Source organism: Garra rufa, chromosome 14 (genome assembly GCF_049309525.1).
Source record: "Garra rufa chromosome 14, GarRuf1.0, whole genome shotgun sequence".
NCBI classification, from domain to species: Eukaryota; Metazoa; Chordata; class Actinopteri; order Cypriniformes; family Cyprinidae; genus Garra; species Garra rufa.
The window spans coordinates 27,508,855-27,534,981 of record NC_133374.1 but is presented as its reverse complement, the minus strand read 5'-3'; the positions used below and the strand labels follow the sequence as shown (position 1 = coordinate 27,534,981).

Sequence of the window (26,127 nt, the reverse complement as noted above, 5' to 3'; positions counted from 1 at the left end):
AAATCTTTATTTCTATGTACTTTTTTTTTTGGTGTACTATTTTGTTGTTGTTGTTTTGTTGTTGTTGTTTTTTTTTTTTCATTTTATTTACTATTTTAGTGTATTTTTTTTTATCATTTTTAATATTATATTAATATTTGACATTTTATGTAATAAAAAGTCAACTTTTATTTAAAAATGTTAAATATTATATTTATAATTTTTATATATATATATATATATATATATATAAATCTTTATTTCTATGTACTTTTTTGGTGTACTATTTAGTTTTATTTAGTTCTTTGTATTTTATTTTATTTACTACTTTATTATATTAAATAATTTTAAATATTATATGAATATTTTATATTTTATGTAATAAAAAGTAAACTTTTATTAAAAATTGTTAAATATATTTTATAATATATATAATAAAAAATATATATATACAATATAAAACAGTCTTAAGTGTCACATAATCCTTCAGAAATCATTCTGATATGCTGATTTATTATTAGAACGATCAATGTTGAAAACAGTTGTGCTGCCAAATATTTTTTGATGAATAACAAGTTAAAAAGAACAGCATTTATTCAAAATATAAATCTTTTCCAACAATGTAAATCTATGCTATCACTTTTTATTAATTTAACAAATCCTTGGTGAATAAAAGTATTAATTTCTTTAAAAAAAAAGAAAGAATAAAAATTACTGACCCCAAACTTTTGAACAGTAGTGTATATTGTTAGAAAAAAATTATATTTTAAATAAATGCTGTTCTTTATAACCTTTTATTGATCAAAGAATCCTAAAAAAAAGTATCAGAGGTTAAAAAAAATACTGTTTTCTACATTAATAATAAATCAGTATATTAAAATGATTTGTGAAGGATCATGTGACACTGAAGACTGGAGTAATGATGCTGAAAATGTAGGTTTGTATCACAGGAATAAATTACATTTTAAAATATATTCACATAGAAAAACGGTTATTTTAAATTGAAATAATATTTCACATTACAGTTTTTTCTGTATTTTTGATCAGCCTTGATAAGCATAAGATACTTCTTTAAAACACATTTAAAATCTTACTGATCCCAAACTTTTGAGTGGCAGTGTATAAGTTAGTTATGCCTGGAATTGATTGAGTGCTTGGAAAGTCATTCCAGTACTTGACATTTTCTGTATCCACATCAGCAAATTTTTAACCACCTTCACTCGTCGGTCAGATTTGCTGTAAGGTGCCATCTACCAGTACTCCGATTGATTTTTTTTTTTTCCTACGTCCATATACATATCTCTTCCAGTTTTTAGTGCATCTTTAATTGATTTTCTCTTTTGATGGGACGTCTCGGCTGGTACTCTTCCCAGTTATGCTTCGCTCATAATGGCTCAGGTATTGTGAGCATCACAGAGACAGCATATAACCTGCACTGGCAGATTATGATCTGTGAGGTATCACATGTGCAAGTGTGTATTTTTGGATTTTATCAAAAATATTTTAATTTGTGTTCAAAAGATAAACAAATGTCTTACAGGTTTGGAACGACATGAGGGAGAGTAATTATTGAAAGAATTTTCATTATTGGGTGAACTAATTCGTTAATGTTCTTCATAGCCATTAGCCTTGCGATAACTTCTCAGAACAGGTCAGACTGTTAACCCTGGCTCGTTTCTCCTTCCTGTTTACCATCTACTGTCATCTTCCAATCAAGACAGGATGCTTAAGTCCTGAAACGCCGGATCTGCATGGCGTGAAAACCTGTGTCAGGGGAATCGGAACACTGTTTCTATTGATCCCAGTGAGCAGCTGAAATATTATCTCGGTTACCTTGAAGTGCAGCACTTTGCCTGGGCAGGTGATGAGAGCGGAAAGGTGGTGCAGTTTTGATTAAATGTGGGCCTTCCTGAATTTAAAATACATTAGACTTACATTAACAAACACATCACATGTTGTAGCATCTGACAGTAACATTGAGACACACACTGCTGTTCAAAAGTTGGGATTAGATTTTACATGTTTTTTAAAGAAGCCTTTTCTGCTCATCAAGGCTGCGTTTATTTGATTAAAAATACAGAAAAAACTGTAATATTGTGAAATATTATTGCAATTTAAAATACTGGTTTTCTGTTTTAATATATTTTAAAATAGAATTTATTCCTGTGATGCAAAGCTGAACTTTCAGCATCATTACTCCAGTCTTCACTGTCAAATGATCCTTCCGAAATCATTCTAATATGCTGATTTATTATTAACGTTGGAAACAGTTGTGCTGCTTAATTTTTTATTTACATTTTTTGGAACCTGTGATACTTTTTTAGAATTCTTTGATGAGTAAAATCGTTAAATTGAACAGCATTTATTTAAAATCCAAATCTTTTCAATAAACACTACCGTTCAAAATTTGGGGTTAGTAATTTCTTTCTTTCTTTCTTTCTTTGAAAGAAATTAATACTTTTATTCAGCAGGGATGTGTTAAATTGATAAAAGGTGATAGTAAAGACTTATGTTGTTAGAAAAGGATTTCTATTTTGAGCAAATGCTGTTCTTTTTTTACCTTTTTATTCATCAAAGAATCCTAAAAAAAAGTATCACAGTTTCCAAAAAATATAAATGTTTCAACATTGATAATAATTCTGCATTTTATAATGATTTCTGAAGGATCATGTGACACTGAAGACTAGTAATGGCTGGTGAAAATGTAGCTTTTCCTCCCAGAAATAAATAATATTTTAAAGTATATTTAAAGTTATTTTTCAATTGCAATAATATTGCATTTTTTTCTGTGTTTTTAATCAAATAAATGCAGCTTTAATGAGAATAAGAGTCTTAAAAGTAATTAAAAATCTTACCGATCCCAAATATTTGAATGGCAGTATATCTTGCTTTTGTTGTTTTTTTTTAATGCTGACAGCTCAATCAAACCTGAGCAAGATCAAATCTGTCGTATCATAATGCCTTGTTGCTTTATGTCATATCAGATCATGATTGGTTTTGTTCATTTGTTGTCATTTAGCATATTAGTCTATTCATGTGAGTCACCTAATTATTCTTGACACTTGCTAATGGCACATATCTATCAGTGTTAATTGCTTGATATTTTGTCATAAATTGATATGCAGTAATGCAGTGTTAAAATATGCAGAGACTCAGTATGCTTAAAGGGCCAGTTCACCCAAAAAATGACAACACATGGACTACTTAAATGGCTACAGTTCTTACTACCTTTTTGGGCCTTGAATGTTGTAGTTGTGTTGCTGTCTATGCAGGGGCAGTAAGCTCTCAGATTTCATCAAAAACATCTTAATTTATGTTCTGAAGACGAGGTCTTATGGGTTTGGAAAGACATGAGCGTGAGTAATTAATGGCAGAATTAAATTTTTTTGGTGAATTATCCCTTTAAAGGTATAGTTCACTGCAAAATTAAAAGTTTGTCATTAATTACTTACTCTCAAGTTGTTCTAAACCTGTATGAGTTTTGTTTATTCTGTTAAATGCAAAAGAAGATATTCTGCACTGTAAGTTATGGTAACTCAAACCGTTTGAGGAAACCAATTGCTGTAAACCATTTAAGTTTTAATACCAATAAATATAAGTACTATAAACTCATCTACATTGAGTTAAATTAACATATGTGACCCTGGATCACAAAACCAGTCATAAGGTAAAATTTTACAAAACTGAGATGTATACATCATATGAAAGCCAAGTAAATAGGCTTTCTATTGATATATGGTTTGTTAGGATAGGATAATATTTGGCCGATATACATCTATTTGAAAATCTGGAATCTGAGGGTGCAAAAAAAGCTAAATACTGAGAAAATCACCTTTAAAGTTGTCCAAATTAAGTTCTTAACAGTGCATATTACTAATCAAAAATTACATTTTGATATATTTATAGTAGGAATTTTACAAAAAATCTTCATGGAACATGATCTTTACTTAATATCCTAATGATTTTTGGCATAAAAGAAAAATCAATCATTTTGACCCATACAATGTATTTTTGGCTGTAGCTACAAATATACCCCAGCGACTTAAGACTGGTTTTGTGGTCCAGGGTCACATATTTTAAACATTAGCTTAGTCAATTATTATACTAAACTCAACTTAAAAATTGTAAGTTTATTCCACTCATTCACTTTGAATTCAGGTAACAAATCTAACTTAAGTCTTATCAACTATATAGCTACTTAAATGGTTTGAGGAAACCGATTGCCTTAAATGGTTTAAGTTCATCAAACTCAAAGCAATAAAGTTACATACAACTTAAATGTTAGTATTGTATTCATACTAATATTAATGTTAGTAACCAAATAGTTGATTGTAACCATTGACTTCCATAGTATGGAATGGCAATTGACTTTCTATAGACATTTCCTTGAACACCCTTTTTATTATCTCTCTATCATTCTTTTTCCTCCAGGCGTTCGGTCAGGCGTACACCAACCAGCGTAAAGTAGTCAAGGATGGTGAGACAAACGAAGAGACTTTGCTGCAGGAATCTGCCTCCAAAGAGGCCTATTACATGGGACGTCTGGTGGACCTTCAAACCCAGCTCAACGTGAGCAGCTCCGTGGCCTCCAACGCCCAAGCGGAAACCGAACGTCTTAATGCTGTGGTGCAGGAACTCAGAGAGGTGAGATGTGCATTGTTTTTACTAGTGGAACTGCTATGACATTACATATCCATATAAAGCATTTCCAATTATACACATCTGAAAGTTAGCACTCCCTTTCTCAATGTAATTAATTTTACAAGGCTATATGAAACTCCATCTTGGGTCAAAGGGTTATTTTGAGGGCAGTCAGTCTGTGTGTGTAGTGTGTCAGCAGTCGTGTCAGGGTCAGAGACTGTCGCCATAGTGCATTGTAGGGGGCAAATCCATGGCTAAGCTGGGGCATAAGAGAAATGCCCTGAGGTCGGCACAAAGACACACTGTACACACACACGGCCACTGCGGTCCTATGAGACAGGGAATTTCATCACAAATTTCTCACCGGGTCACATACCTCACATTTAGAATAGCTTAATTACCACAGTACATCTAGGTACTCTGACGGTCTAGATTATGTTAAACATGAGCATTTTATTCAGTTATACCTCAAATAATCACTGACATGTCATGCTAATTTTATTTTACAGTATTTGTGTTATGCCAATTTATCCAATTGGCAAAACTGAGAAGATATTAAGCAATAAATCATTTATAGTCTTTAAAAAAGTAGTTTGGCAAAGCAGTTCAAAATAAACTAGATGTGTGGAATATGGAAACCCATTTCTGCCACTAAATAAAAAGATAAACAAAAGATAGTTTTTATCTCAAAATTCAGATTTTTTTATCACAATTGCGAGTTTGCATCTTTTTTTCTTAGAATTATTTGAAACAAACTTGCAATTCTGACTTTATTTTTCTCAGAATTGCGTGATATAAACTCACAATTCTGAAATTTTTTTTCAGAATTGTGAAATGCAAACTCGCAATTCTGACTATTTTCTCCGAAATGTCAGATATAAACTCGCAATTGTGAGTTATAAAGTCAGAATTACAGGATAGAAACTCACAATTGCGAGTCACAATTCCAACTTTTTGGAGTCATTAAGATGTAAAAAATAGGACCCACAATTTTCACAATCTGAGAAAAAAGTCACAATTGCGAGTTTATATCTTACAGCTCTGAGAAAAAAAAGTCTCAGTTGCAATTTTATATCTCACAGTTTTGAGAAAAAAAGTCAGAATTTATATCTTACAGCTCTGAGAAAAAAGTCTCAATTGTGAGTTTATATCTCACAATTCTGAGAAAAAAAGTTAGAATTGCGAGTTTATATCACAATTCTGAGAAAAAAGTCAGAATTGTGAGTTCTATATCACAATTCTGAGAAAGCAAATCTGAATTGTGAGTTTATATCACAATTCTGAGAAAAAAGTCAGAATTGTGAGTTCTATACCACAATTCTGAGAAAGCAAATCTGAATTGTGAGTTTATATTACAATTCTGAGAAAAAAAAGGCAGAATTGTGAGTTTATATCAAAATTCAGAGAAAAAAAAGGTCAGAATTATTTTTTCATTTTTTATTCAGTGGTGGAAACGGGCTTCCATGGAAGAACATTAGCTGCAATTTTGTTTTTATTTATTTAATTTCAATCAAGGCAAATCATATACGAAGTAACTGATATAAATCTGTTGGTTGGAATGTTGATAGAAAAAGAATATTTTATCATAGGTAACTAAAACCATAATAATAATAAAAAAATGTGATACTTAAAATAAATGTTAACTGAAATAGAATATTTACTAATGTGAACTTATTTAGTTTAATCTAGTTTCTAGCCAAGTAAACATTTCTTATTTTCACTTAGTTTAACTTGATTTACTAAAATAAAACTAAAACTAAAAGAAAAGTACAACTATATAGGCTTTTTTTAAATGACAAAAAACACAGTAAAATTACTAAAACTTGAAATTAAATGAAAACATAAAATATGAAAATAAAAACTAATTCAGACTATAATGAAACTCCAAACACAACATTTGCCATAGATTTTAGACTAGAAAGATGTGTTCATAACTGTTTCAGATGTTTCAGAGTATTTTACCACTTTATCAATGTTAAAACAGTTTTACAGCTCCCTATTTAATATACAAAACAGTACAAGTAAGCAATTCTTAGACTGTGATCCCGAAGCCTCTGTTGCACTTTTAGGATAGCTCTGTATATATAATGTGGGCCAACGTGTCATATTCTGGCTCAACCAATGGTGTGCATGTGGGGCGGGTCTGGTTGTTAGTTGACCAATGAAAGAGGCAAGTCATTATTATTTTTGCAGTACCACTTGATGCCACTAGTTTAATTCTGCCCTGTGTGTACTTCATAATGTGTGTCCAACATTTCCATCTCATAACCAGCATTACTGTAGCAGATTTTGGCATAGCCCATACTAAGTTTGCTCCAGTACTGTAGGCTACTGCACTACTCCTGACCCCTGAGTATTTGAAGCCCATGATTACCACTGCTACAATAGAGCTGTACTGGGAGATAATTGGTCAGTAATCCCCTGGAGTTCATGCCCAGCTCATTTAAACTGGCACGGCAGTGCTGGGAATATGCAATGAGACATCACATCCTCTGGGAGAGCTGTGGTATTGTGTACAGTAATCAATATCTCATCTCAGGGGAAGGTCATCTGCCAGGGTGTGCAAAATATCTTACACCATAATAGTGTTTGATCCTCTTATTCCAGGCATGGAGGATTTGTCGGCGACAGCTTTAGTTCAATTTAGATGGATTTTGTTCCAGCTTCAGTGAACGTCTAGACACATTTTTTTTTCAAAGACACTAGTATATAAATTAAACCTTACTTTATACAGTAAATACTAATATTATAAATATTTAATATTATAAATTGTCACTTTTGACCAATTTAATACATTCTTGCTGTATAAAATTATTAATTTCTTTCAGAAAAAAATCTTACTCTCAAACTATATATACAGTATGTCACAAAAATAAGTACACCCATCACATTTCAGCAATACTATGGAAATGAAACTTGGATATATTTTAGAGTAGTCAATGTGCATCTTGTAAAGCAGTATAGATTCATTGTCCCCTGAAAATTACTCAACATACAGCCATTATTGCCAAAAAAGCTGAGTACACCCTAAGTGAACTTGTCCAAAGTGTCAATATATTGTGTTAGCACCATTGTTATCTGGCACTGCCTTAATCATCCTGGGCTTGGAATTGACCAGAGCTGCACAGATTGTTGCTGGGAGCCTCTTTCATTCCTCACAGAGCTGATGGATGTTGGACACATGGTGCTTCTTCACCTTACACTTGAGGATGCCCCACAGGTGCTTAATAGGGTTCAGGTCTGGAGACATACTTGGCCATCCCATCACCTTCCCCTTCCTCAGCAAGGCAGTTGTCATCTTGGTGGTTTGTTGGGGATCGTTATCATGTTGGAAAACTGCCGTTCAGCCTAGTTTCTGGAGGGAAGGCATCGTGTTCTGCTTCAGAATATACAGTACGTAATGGAATCCATATTTACCTCAATGAACTGCAGCTCCCCAGTACCAGCAGCACTCATGCAGCCCCTGACCATGATGCTACCACCACCATGCTTGACTGTAGGCAAGACACAATTTTCTTGGTACTCCTCACCAGGGCATCGCCACACATGCTGGACACCATCTGAGCCAAACAAGTTTATCTTATAATCTCATCAGACCACAGGACATGGTTCCAGTAATTCATGCTCTTGGACGGGTTGTCTTCAGCAAACTGTTTGCAGGATTTCTCGTGAACCAGCTTCAGATGAGGCTTCCCTCTGGGACGACGCCTATGCAAACCGACTTGTTGCAGTGTGCGGTGTATGGTCTGAGTACTGACAAGCTGACCTTCTACTTCTGCAACCTTTAAAGCAGAGGTCTCAAACTCAATTCCTGGAGGGCTGTAGCTCTGCAGAGTTTAGCTCCAACCAGCTCCAGCTCACACCTGCTTGGAGTTTCTAGTAATCCTGAAGACCTTGATTAGCTGGATCAGGTGTGTTTGATTAGGGTTGGAGCGAAAATATGCAGAGCTGTGGCCCTCCAGGAATTGAGTTTGAGACTCCGTCCACACGAAGCCGGTGCGTTCCCTATCCGATCATTTTTTTTCCTCGTTCTAAAAAAAAATTCCGTAAACACGAAACCACTGAAAACGGTGTAGTATATATGCCAGACCAGTGTGGGGTGCTGTAATTCTGCCATAGAGATACGCTATACACGGAGAAGAAGACTTTGAGCATGCGCATAACCTTGCGCGCTGTATACGAGCTAAGAAGAAGAAGAAGACGAAGATGCGAACATTATCGCTTGTTGCTCATAACAGTTGCATAGAAGCAATAGATTTTGCTGTAATAAAGCTAGTAGGCTTAGTAGCAACACGAACACAATCATGTAGTCCGCCATTATTGTTGTTGCTGTTACGTGTGACGCAGCCGACACGTGATGTGATGACATCATCGTTTCACAAAATATACGTATTGGCTGTACACACGAAACCGCGAGGGTGTCGTTTTCAGATTTATCCACTTTGGGACCCGGTTTCAAAAAATAGCGGATTCAGTCTCCTAAAACGCCGGATCCGTGTGGATGAAACGCCAATACGATAAAAAATGTATACGTATACAGCGAAATGCGTCTCCGTGTGGACAGGCCCTGAGACCAGTGCTTTAAAGCAATGCTGGCAGCACTCATGCATGTTTTTTGAAGCCAGGTTCTTCACCTAACGCACAGAACGAGTGCTCAACTTCGTTGATCAACCCTTGCAAGGCCTGTTTTGAATGGAACCCATCTTGGAAAACCTCTGTATGACCATGTAACTCAGTTTCAGGGTGTTACTGAACCTCTAATAGCCTTGGCCATTTTTGTGGAGAGCAACAATTCTAATTCTCAAATCCTCAGAAAGTTTTTTGCAATGAGATGCCATGTTGAACATCCAGTGGTCAGAATGAGAGAATTGTACTTAAAGCACCTAATTTTAACTGCTCTAATACAGGATATACAACTTTGTATGGTCCATGTACATAAACATGATGACTAGGACATGTGGCTTAGCATGGTTAAACAACATACTGCTGTTATCAGTATGTAGGGTGTACTCACTTTTGTTGCCAGCTATTTGGACAATAATGGCTATATGTTGAGTTATTTTCAGAGGACAGTAAATCTATACTTCTATACAATCTGCACATTGGCTACTCTAAAATATATCCAAGTTTCATTTCTATAGTATTGTCTCTTACTAAAATTGTTGCTGAAACAATTGGGATGTACTCACTTTTGTGAGATACTGTATGTGACTCTAAATAAAACAGGTGGTTTTAAGATTATTAAAATATGCTGTGCGCTACATGTTTGTCTTACCGCCCAATCAGCATCTAGGTTTCTCCCAAGGTTGGCTTCGTTCCCTTGTCTGTTACACCTTTGACTCTTCATCAGCAGTTCTGCTCAGTTTGTGCAACGGTGGGGGGGGGGGGGGGGGGTTTCTCTCTCAGCAATTGTGATTTTCCAGCAATCTGCTCTTGAAGAATGCTTTGAAGTACTCCAAAGGTTACTACACTCACTGTAAATGCTGGCACAAACTGTTGTAAGAGGTACTGTGATTGAAGATTAGGGCTGATGCCTTTGTAGAAAGCCATTAAGAGGTACCTTTGGCCTCTTATTGTGACTCATTGTTATATAGATTAATGCTGCATTATCAGACACATTAAGATGTACACAACATCTTGTCATCTTGCTTGTAACATTCTTTTTCAGCTGATAAAGGAGCCTTTGTCTCGGCTTTCCCATATAGATTGAACTGTAAGGAAGAAAGTGCTGACTTAAGGGTTTCCTCTGACGGAAAGCAATTTGTTACCCAGCATTCCTGTCAGCTCAAGTGTGGACATGCTCAGTATCATCTTAGACTGTGACTCACAGAGATACAAAGCTATTATGCGTAAGGCTAATGGATTTTTATAGATTCCTTAGAAAGATTCATCATGACATACTCACACGTAACACCATTGTAATGACTAATAGGAGGCTCTTAATAGATATATAGGGTTTATTGGCGATTTTATTTTATTTCTCATTTCTCATACCATCATTATAATGACAATAAGGAGACATGTAAGGGTTACTGCTGTTCATTTATTTTATTTTATTTTATTTTTCATTTCTCATACCACCAGTATAATGACAATAAGGAGTCCGTCATTAGATATGTAGGCGTTACTGCTGCTAATTTTATTTTTTATTATTTTATTTTATTTTATTACAATAAGGAGTCCCTCAATAGGGGTTAATTTTATTTTATTTTATTTTATTTTATTTTTTATTATTTTATTTTATTTTATTACAATAAGCAGTCACTCAATAGATATATAGGGGTTAATGCTGTTAATTTAATTTTATTTAATTTAATTTAATTTTATTTTTTAATTTAATTTTTTTTTTTTTTTTTTTTTTTACTTTTATTTATTTTATTATTTAAAAAAATTAAAAAGCTAAAAACCTGGCTGATTTTTTTTCTTTGACAAACCCTTCAAACTATGCTGTCCAGAACATCAATGCTGTTTTTACTCTTTTTAACAAGTGCATTTTGTCAGTCAAGTGCCCAATTATTTTAATTGTCCTTCTCTTTTTCTCTTTCAGAATAATGAAATGTTAGAGCTACAGAGGAACAGGATGAGAGAGGAAATCAGAGAGTATAAGTTCAGAGAGACCAGACTGCTGCAGGACTACACTGAACTGGAGGAGGAGAACATCACTCTACAGAAACTAGTGTCAACACTCAAACAGAATCAGGTATACAAAAACACACAAACACTAACTGTGAAACAGAGTGTCACAATATGTGAGCAAAAGCCACTATCGAGCAGAATTACATATAGTCACTTAAATTTGGCTACTTAACTTTTGACATACAGTGTTTTCATCAAAAATGGAAATCCTGTCTTTAATTACTCACCCTCATGTAGTTCCAAACCCAAGTGTCCAGAAATATGCCTGTTCACATTCTCTTTCAACTCTTTAAAATGTACAGGTGGAATACGAGGGTCTAAAGCATGAAATCAAAGTGCTTGAGGAAGAGACGGTGCTACTCAACAGCCAGCTTGAAGATGCTTTGCGTTTGAAAGACATTTCTGAAGGCCAGTTAGAAGAGGCGTTGGATGCTCTGAAGAGTGAGAGAGAGCAGAAGAACAATATCAGAAAGGAGTTGGCCCATCATCTCAGCCTGACAGACAGCGTGTACGGAGCCAGCACCCACCTGGCCCTCTCTGCTGTGGAGGGTTTGAAGTTCGCAGAGGAGGCGGCAACCAACGGCACGTCTGCGTCAAGCTCTAGCCCCAACAATGAGGACCGTAACCGCTGTAATGAGTGCAATGGGCATGGACCAAAGATGAACGGAGAATATCACCGACCAGGAGGCAGGAAGGGAGAGGTCCTGCACCCAGTTTCTGATCTCTTCAGCGAACTCAACCTGTCTGAGATACAGAAACTCAAACAACAGCTCCTACAGGTTAGTCACATGATGAAAGCTAAGGCATAAATATGCAGGTTGTGATAAAAAATGAGACTGGAGAGTAATAGTTATTTAGTTATCCTAATCTTAAGCTTTAGCTTAGTGGATCATGCTCATGTAGCAGTGGAACCCTTCTTCTGCTACTGAATAAAAAATGTAAAAATGTTATTGCGACTTTTTATCACACAATTCTGATTTTTTTCTCAGAATTGCGCGATACAAACTTACAATTCGGACTTTTTTCTCAGAATTGCATGACATAAACTCTTATTTACAAGCTATAAAGTCAGAATTGCGTGATATAAACTCACAATTGCTAGTTATAAAGTCAGAATTGCGAGATAAACTTGCAATTCTGAGAAATGAAGTCAGAATTGCGAGATATAAACTTGCAATTCTGACTTTTTTTCTCAGAATTGCGTGATATAAACTTGCATTTGCAAGTTATAAAGTCAGAATTGCGAGATATAAAGTCACAATTCTGACTTTTTTTTCTCAGAATTGTGATATTAACTCACAATTGCTAGTTATAAAGTCAGAATTGCGAGATTAACTTGCAATTCTGAGAAATTAAGTCAGAATTGCGAGATATAAACTTGCAATTCTGACTTTTTTCTCAGAATTGCGTGATATAAACTTGCATTTGCAAGTTATAAAGTCAGAATTGCGAGATAAACTTGCAATTCTGAGAAAATAAGTCAGAATTGCGAGATATAAACTTGCAATTCTGACTTTTTTTCTCAGAATTGCGAGATATAAACTTGCAATTCTGCCTTGTTTTTCAGAATTGCGTGATATAAACTTACATTTGCGAATTATAAAGTCAGAATTGCGAGATATAAAGTCACAATTCTGACTTTTTTTTTTCAGAATTGTGATATTAACTCACAATTGCTAGTTATAAAGTCAGAATTGCGAGATAAACTTGCAATTCTGAGAAATTAAGTCAGAATTGCGAGATATAAACTTGCAATTCTGACTTTTTTCTCAGAATTGCGTGATATAAACTTGCATTTGCAAGTTATAAAGTCAGAATTGCGAGATAAACTTACAATTCTGAGAAAATAAGTCAGAATTGCGAGATATAAACTTGCAAGTCTGCCTTGTTTCTCAGAATTGCGAGATATAAACTTGCAATTCTGACTTTTTTCTCAGAATTGCGTGATATAAACTTGCATTTGCAAGTTATAAAGTCAGAATTGCGAGATAAACTTGCAATTCTGAGAAAATAAGTCAGAATTGCGAGATATAAACTTGCAATTCTGACTTTTTTTCTCAGAATTGCGAGATATAAACTTGCAATTCTGACTTTTTTTCTCAGAATTGCGAGATATAAACTTGCAATTCTGCCTTGTTTCTCAGAATTGTGTGATGTAAACTTACATTTGCGAATTATAAAGTCAGAATTGCGAGATATAAAGTCACAATTCTGACTTTTTTTTCTCAGAATTGTGATATTAACTCACAGTTGCTAGTTATAAAGTCAGAATTGCGAGATAAACTTGCAATTCTGAGAAATGAAGTCAGAATTGCGAGATATAAACTTGCAATTCTGACTTTTTTCTCAGAATTGCGTGATATAAACTTGCATTTGCAAGTTATAAAGTCAGAATTGCAAGATATAAAGTCACAATTGTGCCTTTTTTCCTCAGAATTGCATGATATAAACTCACAATTGCGAGAAAAACAGAAGACAGAATTCTGAGATGAAAAGTCGCAATGACCTTTTTTTTTAATTTAGTGGCGCAATGGGCTTCCATATGTAGGAGACATGTTTAAATTAATAATTATAAAAAAATAGGCAAAAATCCCAAAGAATAAATTTAAAACAACTTAATAAAATTATATATTTTTAACTAGATCTCTTTTAAATATCATACTGACATACCCTCTGAAAGTTTTTCTTAATTATTTATCAATTTATTGTTTTTATCTGTCAGAACAACTATTTAGTTGTTCATTAATTTATTTTGTATTATTTTAGTACCATTGATGCACTTTTATATTTTAAATATTTTTTGAATACTATTTTATTTTTTTGTATTTTGTTTTTACTTTAATTTGAGTTAAATGTTTAGTCATTTTTGTTGTTTTTATGTTTACATATTTTTTAATTATTTATATTTCAAGTTATTTTAGTACTTCAAGTTAAACTAAATTGAAATTAGATTAAATTAAATAAATTTGCTTTTTTTGAAAATATGTTTTTATTTTGTTTTAGTTGATGTTTGTTAATTTTCAAGTAACAAAAATTAATTTTTATGGTTTTAGTTTTAGTAAACTTTCCCTTTATTTTTAGTCCATCTGTTTTTGCTCAGATGCTCATAGTCACATAAATCATTGAGGGATGCTTTGGGGGGGGAAAACAGCTGTTATCCGGTGCATTAATGGGCAACTATTGACTCCTGTTGAGTGAAGAGCTTTTTTATTTGAGATTAAATAGTTCTACTGCTGCTTTATAAGCAAACACTGATGCTTTAAACCTTTTAAAGGGCATTAACCATTATGTATCCAGTATGTATACACATTTTCATGCCCTTGACACTTTGCATAGACATATTTGTAATGACTGGTAAAATACTTCAGGTATTTAGAGCTTAAGTGTAAATTTGAGTGAAGGAAAGTTGATTGCTGTAAGTGCAATAGTCTATTTTGTGCTTTGGGAGGCTTCTGTCAGGTTGATTACCATTATGAGTGAGTGCTTTGTGCCTGCCTCTGTAAAAAGCAGGACACAGTAATGTATTGGTATGTGCGTGTGCCACAGGCATATTCAGCAAGAGAGACAGCATGGGACAAGAATAGAAAATCTGCCAGTGTGGACACAGAAACATAGAGAGCATCAGCTGCTTAAAGGAGCAACACAGAAAATCAGATGAAAAATTATGACATGATAATTGCAGTGAATGTAGCTAAATAAATAAAAATAATTTTTTTAAATAATCTAATTTTTATTTTAAGATCAAATTATTTGTATCCATCTATACTGATATATTGAAAACACTATGGGCATTTGGTCATGTATGATTTAAAATAAGCAATGCTACCACACATAAATTTATCGAAATAGTCTAAACAGATCAATTTCATAAATAGTATTATATAACATGTTTGCATCTAATGGTCTCCTCTGGGGACTGTGGCTGTAGTAGTGTTTTTTTCTTCCTCTAGCTATGTGGGATTGCCATCAAAAACATAGCCAAGAGCCTGTTATTTCAGCATCCTCTTGCACAAAGTAGATGCTGTCGTATTTGTTGCTATTTAGATGTGCATTTTACTCATTTATGGTTATAATTACTTGTTTTCTCACCCTTCAAGCTACTGTAATTGCCTGGCATTTATCCAGAAAAAAACGTGTTCCCCCATCTACCTTTGGTCACATTTTTAATGTATTTTCTTGTGTTGATCTTGGCTCATCTCCAGTAAGGAATCGATAGGGTTTCGCTATCTCAGCCTCAAGCGTTAGATGGCTGACGCTTCTGGTACAATGAGTGATCAAAAAGCAATTAAGCAGCACTTGAGCTCAATGACAGGAATCACATGTCTGCGGTTATGCTAAATTTGTGACAAGCAAGCTAACACACCTAGCTATCACAACTGTCTGTAGAGTGGAATTTTAAAAGGACATAGATTGAAATATTCCATGTTTTCTAGCAAAAGTATTGTAGGTAAGGCTTTTACTAGAGAACATGGAAGAAAAATTAGTATCTTGTATCATGTAACTTAATGAATTTTATTCTATTCTATGTTTGTTGGAACCTTAAAGTGATAATTTACCCAAAAATTTAAATTCCCCTATGATTTACTAACCTTTAAGTCATCCTAGGTGTATAGGACGTTTTTCTGTTTAGACAAATACAATTGGAGTTATATTAAAAAATATCATGCCTTTTTCCAAGCTTTACAATGCCAGTGAATGGATGTTGAGATTTCAAAGTCAAATAAAGTGCATCCATCTTATCATAAAAAGTAGTCTACATGGCTCCAGAGGGATAATAAAGGCCTTCTAAAGTGAATTGATGCATTTGTGTAAGAAAAATATCCATATTTAAAACTTTATAAACACTAATCTATAGCTTCCGCTATCTCATACGTGAATTCACGAGACATTGGCGTTCCAGCGGATGACATATGGATATTTTTCTTACACAAACGCATCGATTTGCTTCAGAAGGCCTTTATTAACCCCCTGGAGCTGTGTGTAGCACTTTTTTGATGGATTTATGCACTTTATTTGACTTCAGAATTAGGGCTGCACGATTAATCGTTTTTAAACCGAAATCGCGATTTGAAAGGGTGCGATTTTCAAATCGCAAGAGCTGCGATTATTTCGATTTATTATCAAATGTGGTAACAAGCATATAAGTTGTTTTTGACAGGTCACTTCAAGTGCATATTACGTCTTCATGCTTATATTACGTTTGATGCAGAGTTTAACCAATAGGGGGCATTTTAACACTGCATGTAGAGACATGCACGGGACGTATTTTTCAGTCCCGCCTCCGCAGAAATATGTTTATCCCGTTCCTACCTCGACATTCATGTTTTGTCCCGCTCCTGCCCGCATAAAAGTAACCTATATAGTTTTTTTTCAGTACATCAATTGAATTTACATGAAACAGTTTTGTAACATCTCGTAAGTTTCACAAAACCCCAGCATAAACGTCCCCGATAAAATATTTGTTATATAGGCTAAGCATCAACATTCACCACTGTTATTCTTAACAGAATTAAGAGCAATCATGAGCTACTGTGTGTATCCAGAGCAGAATGCAAGCAGACAAAGCTAAAGTTGACATCTCAGTTCATTTGCGATCTCATAAAGCTCTAACACAATGAATATTATGCACGATGAATCTTTCACAATGTCTACACTTCGTGTGTTTTAATTCGCGAGCACGCAATATTCAGCACTGTGCAAGAATGTTTGAGCAGTGAGTGGATTCTAACTTAAACACCTGACTGCCTATCCTTGTGCTTACTGATAATAGCTGTAAGTTGTATACTAGTTGTTCTTGCTGCTTTTGTGCAATAGATGAATAACAATATTTTGCTTTTTAGATATTTCTATTTTGCGGGGATCCCGCGAATCATTTTATTTTCCCGCGTCCCGAACAGCCGCACTCGTCCATCAAGTTTTGTCCCGCGCCGCAGTCGGTTGCCTCGGGTCCCGCTATATACTCCCGTAGGAGTGCAGGTCTCTACTGCATGTACTGAGCAAATAACGTTAACGCCATTTGGAAAAGATGAGCGGGAGCAGGGGCTCAACTTCCCAACAAAGTGTCTCTTAATGTAGGTTATCATCAGTGTTTTACTGATGTAAAATTGTTTACAGTGTGTTTGGATTCCTAAAAGTTTAAGATTTTAATAATATTTTATTATATAATTTTAATTGTTAATTTAATTTAAGATACTGTAGTTATTTTCTTAATTTGTCATGATAACTGACAACTTTATTTTAAAAAAGGCAACAATGTTTAAGAGGTTTTAAATAAACAGTAGAACAGTGTAGCATACTTTGTGATTATGCTTGGTCTTTCTTTGGTTCTGTTAAAACCACCATATCAAACCTGTAGCTCTTTTATGAAATAGTAGTAAATCGCATTTTAAATCGCAAATCGCAATTTTGATCAGAAAAATCGCAATTAGATTTTTTCTCCAAATCGTGCAGCCCTATTCAGAATCTCAACAGCCATTCACTGCCATTATAGAGCTTAGAAGAGCCAAGACATTTTCTAATATAACTCAGATTGTATTCTTCTAAAAAAAGAAAGTCATATTCACCTATTATAGCTTGAGGGTAAGTAAATCATGGGGTAATTTAAATTTTTGGGTGAACTGTCCCTTTAAACCTGTTTTCAGGATTCCTTGATGAATAGAATGTTCAAAAGAACATATTTCGTTTGAAATGTGAAATTGTGTGTAACATTATGCAGTGAAGGTCAAAAGTTTACATCCCCCTTTCAGAATCTGCAAAATGTTAATTTTACCAAAATAAGAGGGATCGTACAAAATGCATGTTATTTTTTATTTAGTACTGACCTGAATAAGATATTTCAAATAAAAGATGTTTACATATAGTCCACAAGAGAAAATATTGATTGAATTTATAAAGATGTATAGGTTCAAAAGTTTACATCCCCTTGAAACTGCCTGCCTTTCTTCAGAAAAATCCTTCAGGTCCCACAAATTCTTTGGTTTTACAGCATTTATGTGTATTTGAAGCCTTTCCAACAATACTGTATGATTTTGAGATCCATCTTTTCACACTTTAAAAGATCAGGGTAAATGTAACTTATTTTGTCTTCTAGGAAACTTGTAAATATTTTCTGTAGCCTCTGAAGGACAGTACTAAATGAAAAAGATGATATTTAGGCAAAAGAAGAAAAATGTACACATTTCCATTCAGCTCTTAATGCATAGTTTTTCCTTCTGAAGCATCAATGAGCGTTTAAACCTTCTGTAATAGTTGCATGAGTCCCTCAGTTGTCCTCAATGTGAAAAGATGGATCTCAAAATTCAGTCATTGTTGGAAAGGGTTTTAATACACAAAAATGCTGGAAAACCAAAGAATTTGTGAGACCTGAAGGATTTTTTTTTAAAGAACAACAGTTGAACTGTTCAGGGCAACATCTTTTATGTAAAATATATTTTTCAAGTCAGTACTAAATAAACAATAACATGCATTTTGTATGATCCCTCTTATTTTGGTAAATAATTAACATTTTGCGGTTTCTGAAAGGGGGGGTGTAAACTTTTGACCTCAACTGTAAATGTCTTACCTGTCACATTGGATCAATTTAATGTGTCCTTTATGAATAAAATTCTTTAAAGAAGAATTTGTTGGTTTTTGCCAACAAACTGTGTATTATCTTGTTTACTAGGTTGAGCGAGAGAAGGTGGTTCTACTTGCCAACTTGCAAGAATCTCAAACTCAACTCCAGCACACACAGGGCGCTTTAACTGAGCAGCACAAACGCGTTCACCGCCTTACGGAGCGCTTCAATGCTATGAAGCGCCTCTACAGCGACAAAGAACTTGACACGGAGGAGTCTGAGAAGAGTGACGGGCCCATTAACGGTTGCTGCGATTATGAGGCAGACATCAATGGAATGGAGCTTCTGGAATGCAAATACAGAGTCGCTGTGACTGAGGTCATTGACTTGAAGGCGGAGCTTAAGGCTTTGAAGGAAAAATATAACCAGTCTGTGGAGAACCAATCAGAAGAGAGCAATCACAGCGAAGGAAAACTCCAGGCTCTGGAAGAGCAGGTGAAACAGTTGGAGAAAGCCTGCCGTGAGGCCCGTGAGCGGGTTAGCAGTCTGGAAGTGGAGCTCCGGTGCTCTTCCGTTATGGCTAGTGACAGTAACAGCATGCTGAACACAGCTCAGGATGAGCTGGTTACGTTTAGCGAGGAACTCGCTCAGCTTTACCACCATGTTTGCTTGTGCAACAACGAAACGCCAAACCGCGTCATGCTGGACTACTACCGTCAGAGCCGGGTCACACGTAGCGGCAGTCTGAAAGGCCCGGAGGACCCAAGAGCACTGCTTTCTCCACGTTTAGCTCGCCGTATCGCAGCTGCTAACTCAGAAATGTCTAAGAGTCCTCAAGACTCTCCATCGAAGGAACCCCTTGGAGAAGGAACTAAAGGGGAAGGAGGAAGTCCCAACAAAACCCCTTTTGGTTCACCAATCAATGGTTCATCTCTCTCAGCCTCCCCAGGTCCAGAAACAGGTGATCTCCGCAGGGAACCCATGAACATCTATAACCTCAATGCTATCATACGTGATCAGATCAAGCACCTCCAGAAAGCTGTGGACCGCTCGCTCCAGCTGTCCAGGCAAAGGGCTGCGGCTCGAGAGTTGGCGCCCATCCTCGATAAGGACAAAGAGGTTTGCATGGAGGAGATCCTGAAACTCAAATCCCTCTTGAGCACTAAAAGAGAGCAGATCGCTACCTTACGTCTTGTATTGAAAGCCAACAAACAGGTAAGAAGGCCAAGTTTATGTCTAATGTTGTGTTGGTCTCAAATAAAAGCATATGTAACAGAATTTTGTTTGTTTTTAATATTTGCTTCTAGACTGCCGAGGTGGCCCTTGCGAACCTGAAGAGTAAATATGAAAATGAGAAGTCCATGGTGACGGACACAATGATGAAGCTTAGAAATGAACTAAAGGCCCTCAAGGAAGACGCAGCCACCTTTTCCTCACTGAGGGCAATGTTTGCCACAAGGTGCATTTGTCTGCATTCAATAGAATGTTTTCTTTTTTTAAATACACATTCATAATTTAATAGGTTCAATATTTGTACTCAGCAACATATCGATACTCTTACTTTCTGGATGATCTCACCTAGTTCAGAAATACATTATGGTAAAATATGTTGCAATTATTCTAGGTAACTAGGGGTTCAAGCGCGTAGCGCTGAAAACCTATTGTAATTGTTAGAATGGCCAAGGATCAGTGGTGATCTCCATGTAAAACTGATCTTGCAGACCAAATTGTAAGTCATAGAGATTTGAAACTTGGTACAAAATCATTTACAACAGCTAAACCGTCAGTCACAGGCTCAATTGTCTTATGTTGTTGGAATCCTTGGTTCACGCTGGACAAATCGCATGCCTCAGATTCGATCGTGAGCTGTAAGACGAAATGTTCGGGATTTTTTAAAAAACCTACTTTCTCGAACTAGTCCTTTTCCGCCCGATTGTAACCAAGCCAGTGCTTGAAGATTGTCTGGATAGTGACTATTAATAATTATTAAAGAAAAGCTGAACTTTCGACTCAAAAATGGCTATACCTATGCAGCCATGTGTCCTATCAACATGAAAATCACTTGGTTTAAAGTGCCACAAGTATCAATAAGGACTATCTCAAAAAACATGGCCACCATTAGCCAATAAAGATTGAGCACCAAGGTTAGACAAGGTTAACAGAGGCCGATTGGAACGAAACTTGGTAGGCCTGTTTGACTCAAGGCCCTAAAGGTATGTGAGAAGTTTGAAAGAAGCTGGCCACTGGAGGGGGCGGTATCACATTTTTCAAGATCCACTGCTGTTAGTCTAATTGTTTGTTAAATACTTTTGCAAACTAGTCATAGGTTTTTGCTCAGTCTGAAAAAAAAAAACACTGCAGTACAATTCTCTAGACTCTAGGTCAATAATTATGAACAAAAAATTTAAATTTAACCTTTGGGAGGTGATAATGGGGTCGTTTAGAAAAGGGGCCTGTCCAGATTTACCCGAAATCATATAAAACCTAAAGGGCGATTCTAAACAAGTATGCAAAGTTTTAAGGAGATCGGCTGGCGCTGTAACGGTCATAAATGTTAAGAAAAAAATCATATTTCTATGGTAAATTATCTGGATTTGCCAAAAATGCTTTTTTTAAATAATTGATGTAGGTTGTTACAGCCTTGCTACATAATGTCTTTTTTCATATTTGCTACAATTCCTTAAAGCGATTAAATCCTGATAATTGCTGCTTGCAGCTAAATTACTTATTTAGTCTTGTACGATGTGTTCTGATGTTTTTTGTGTAATCACTTCATGTTGAGGTCCTCTCGTCCTCTTTATCCAGATGTGATGAATACGTAACCCAGCTGGATGAGATGCAGAGGCAGCTGGCTGCCGCAGAAGATGAAAAGAAGACTCTGAACTCCCTCCTGCGAATGGCCATTCAGCAGAAATTGGCCCTCACCCAGCGACTGGAAGACCTAGAGTTTGACCACGAGCAGTCGCACTGTGGCCGCGGAGGGAAAGTGGCAAAAATTAAGAGCAGCCCTCAAAAAGTAAGTCATCGAACTGCACTCACTGCTCCCCCTAGTCCCACTGCATCGGTTTCAAACCCCCCTTCCTGTCTGTTCCAAAACAATACGGTTGCATCAGCCAGTAGCTCTCCTTCACTGGACATCCCTGCTCCATCCTCCTCCTCTTGGACCTCCTCAGCCCAGCCGTTTTTCCTCGGCCAGTCGCAGTGGAAACTGGGCACTCAGACTTTAGTTTTAGACCCAGAGACGCTAAGTATTGAGTTTTGCCATGTTGTTCATAGCGGAGACTCTGATGCTCATGTTCCCAGATCTGCTCCTACTTCCCCCTACCATTCTCCGGTCCTGGGTGCTCGGCATCCGTCGCCACGTACCGTGAGATCTCGCATGCGCTCTAATGTGACTCAGTTCACACCTTCGGCCACTTCAAGAACCTCTCTAGTCCAGCCTGGGAATCCCAGAATGCCTAGTGATGAAACGCAGTAGGTGACACGGTTTGAGGACAGACTGGTTTCCATCTGATATAACTGCTTGGAACATATGATTCAACTCAGGGATAGATTTAGAGACTTTTTTTTATTGAAACTATTTGAAACTTCAACTAATTCAAACAGAATTATGTTTTGCCAACTCTGTTGGTCAAAAGTTAGGTATAATAATTGACTGACTTTTTTTATTGAAACTATTTGAAACTTCAACTAATTCAAACAGAATTATGTTTTGCCAACTCTGTTGGTCAAAAGTTAGGTATAATAGATTTTTTTTTAATGTTTTTGAAAGAAGTCTTGTATGCTCACCAAGGATGCATTTATCATAAAATACAGTAAAACCCTGTTTTATTTAACATATTTTTAAAAGTAATCAATTAACTAAATTTTCAGCATCATTACTCCAGTGTCACATGATCCTTTAGAAATCATTTTAATATGCTGATTCGCTGCTCAAGAAACATTTCTTATTATTATCACTGTTGAAAACAGTGCTGCTTATACACTATTTTTGGGGAATAAAGGAAGAAATTAATTTTTTTTTTTAACAAGGACATGGTAAATTGATCAAAACAGTGGCAGTAAAGACATTTGTGACCCTGGACCAAGTAGCATGGGTAATTTTGTAACAATAGCCGAAAATACATTGTATGGGTCAAAATGATAAATTTTTCTTTTATGCTAAAAATCATTAGGATATTAAGTAAAGATCATGTTCCATCAAGATATTTTGTACATTTCCTACTGTAAATATATTAAAACTTAATTTTTGATTACTAATATACATTGCAAAAAAACTTAATTTGAACACCTTTAAAGGTAATTTTCTAAAGATTTAGATTTTTTTTGCACCCTCAGATTCCAGTTTTTCAAATAGTTGTATCTCGGCCAAATATTGTCCTAATAAATCAGAGAAATTGACCCTTATGACTGGTTTTGTGGTCCAGGGTCACATTTATAATGTTCTGTTTCAAATAAATGCTAAACTTTGTATTCATAAAAAACCTGAAATATTAAGCAGCTGTTTTTCAACACTGATAATATTAAGAAATATTTCTTGATCTTCAAATCAGCGTATTAGAATGATTTCTTACTTCTTTCAGAAACGTTAAAAATCTTAATTATTCCAAACTTTTGACAGATAGTGTTTTTGAGTCACGTGGCTTTGTAAGATAGTACTTATTAAAATGTTGTCTGGGTATAAAAATAAGATTAAATAAACAAACAATGCACTATGTTTGATGTCTTTTTTGCAACCTGGGTGTGAAAACTTTTTTTTGGCAAGCATACATCAGTAGGGATATATGTTCGGATCGTGTTGGAAGAATTATTCGTTAAAGCTTACAGGTATTGATTGGTGCATGTTTCTACTAGAATATATTCCCTGCATGTGCGCTTCCATTTTATAGCTTGAAGAAATGAGTGCTACATACTGCATGCAAAGCAGCTAGTTTGTGTGATGGAGTTTTCAGTTATTTTTGCATTGGCAGACAGCACATCTGACATAACATAACAGCTCCATCTACTGGCAACAGTGTGCTTTAAAGGATAGAACAGTTACTTCGGCCTTTATGTAATTATCAAGCTTTGTGAGTCTTTCAAAGTGCTGTATACTCTGTAGTTTCCATAAGAAGTAGCTTATGTGTAATCACATTAAACCTGTTTTCAAGATAAATGCAAACTGCTTTGTCAGCTAACAGAAAATGCTCAGTTGATCCCAACGCGCCCTGTATGATGAAATGTGCCTAGCGAGAGCTGTTCTATTCATGGACACAGCATATGGCAATGCAGGATCTGCCATATGCAAATGCAGGGACGTGTTCTTGCACTTGCTGCCTGCTGCCCAGCTACCGCATTTCAATGAGCTACAGAGCCACATCAAATGTGTCATTCATTATAGCATGAGTCATTCTATGGAGCGGGTGCCTTTCCAGTTTGATTTATTATTATTTATTTTTTGTAGTGACTTTCTGAATGTTTTTAGTACATTTCTGTTTTTATCAATTGCATAGTTCCATCTCAAAATAAATGTATGGTTTTTAATGCATTTTAACAAGGTTAATATGTGACCCTGGACCACAAAACCAGTCTTAAAGTAGCAGGGGTATATTTGTAGCAATAGCCAAAAAATATTGTATGGGTCAAAATGATAGATTTTTCTTTTATGCCAAAAATCATTAGGATATTAGGTAAAGATCATGTTCCATAAAGATATTTTCTAAATGTCCTACTGTAAATATATCAAAACTTAATTGTTGATTAGCAATATGCATTGCTAAGAAGTTCTTTTGACAACTTTAAATGCGATTTTGTCAATATTTAGATTTTTTTTTTTTTGCACACTTTAAATCTCTGCCAAATATTGTCCTATCCTAGCAAACCATACATCAATGGAAAGCTTGCTTGTTTGTTTATTTATTTATTTATTGTTTTAAATTAAAAAAAAGACCCTTATGACTGGTTTTGTGGTCCAGGGTCACATCTGTTAATATACAGTGGGTAACAGTGGACAGTTTTGCCAATGACATTTTAAGCCCTTTGCTTGTGTTCATAAAATTAAAAGGTGCTTATTAGATAATTTAATGTTAATATTTCTGTATTATTATATCATGTATAAGTATGTCATTTATTATTATATATTATATCATTATTCCTATTTTTGTTTTCCTAAATTATTATTATTATTTATTTATTTATTTTTTTTAAATAATGGTAACAATGTAGGTTTGGCCCCTACTGACAAACAGACCATACGATTTATTTATTTTTATTCTTATTCTTAATTTTATTTACTAAAATCTATTGTTTTACTCAACTTAAACATAGAGAAAAAAATGCTACTTTTTATTTACTTATGTTTTTACATAAGTATTGGTAATTTAGCAAGGAGAATGCAAAAAAAGGCATTCTAAAGCTAAAAAAAAAAAAAATCTAAAAAAATAAAACCAAAAATTGCTATTTTTTGATAGCAACAAATATGTCTTGCGGTCATTTTTTACACATATGTATATAAAGTATATGTATATGTGACCCTGGACCACAAAACCAGTCATAAGTATGTTTTTTTTAGGATACGACAATATTTTGCCGAGATACAACTATTTGAAAATCTGGAATTTGGCGCTACAAAAAAATCTAAATATTAAGAAAATCGCCTTCAAAGTTGTCCATATGCAGTTCTTACTAATGCATATTAATCAAAAATTAAGTTTTGATATATTTACAGTAGAAATGTTACAAAATATCTTGATGGAACATGAACTTTACCTAATATCTTAATGATTTTTGGCATAAAAGAAAAATCGATAATTTTGACCCATACAATGTATTTTTGGCTATTGCTACAAATATACCCATGCAACTTAAGACTGGTTTGTTTTGTTGTCCAGGGTCACATATAATATGTGCAGTATGTAAAACAAAAATGGCACTTGTTTTGTAGAATGACGTTCATTTAAGAAGCTGTGGGCCAAAAAGCATTTGACAAGGTCAGCAGTTGAAGGTTGTATAGAACATCAGAACATTGTGTTCGCGTTGCTTATGCAAGACTGACCGAGATGCAGTTCATGCAGATCTGATGATAGACAGCAGTTACAGTACATTACATGTATAGGCAAGCCTCTAGAAATGAGAGGTGTTTTTTTTTCCTTCTTCTTCTTCTAGGAATAATCAGAGGTTTCAGGTTGAGTTTAGCTTTGTAATATTGTCATTTCCTGTGCCTTGCTTAAAGACAAGTGACGTGTATTGTGTATGATGTGACTCAGACATTTGTAAATCATGGATTTTTACTACTGTAGTGTAATGGAAACCAGTCTGATCCGCTTCACCGGTGTCAC

General features: G+C 35.1%; 1 protein-coding gene across 1 annotated transcript in view; it reads left to right on the top strand.

Annotated features, from left to right (window-relative positions):
* The window catches only part of LOC141284363 (protein bicaudal D homolog 1-like), an 86,095-nt gene that overhangs the window by 53,370 nt on the left and 6,598 nt on the right, over nt 1–26,127 (top strand). Inside the window, exons 5-11 of the mRNA XM_073817360.1 lie at nt 1,378–1,436; nt 4,411–4,623; nt 11,168–11,320; nt 11,559–12,035; nt 18,920–20,026; nt 20,119–20,270; nt 21,617–21,827. Of these exons, the coding sequence (XP_073673461.1) occupies nt 1,378–1,436; nt 4,411–4,623; nt 11,168–11,320; nt 11,559–12,035; nt 18,920–20,026; nt 20,119–20,270; nt 21,617–21,827 (2,372 nt within the window). The remainder of the gene's footprint in view (nt 1–1,377; nt 1,437–4,410; nt 4,624–11,167; nt 11,321–11,558; nt 12,036–18,919; nt 20,027–20,118; nt 20,271–21,616; nt 21,828–26,127) is intronic.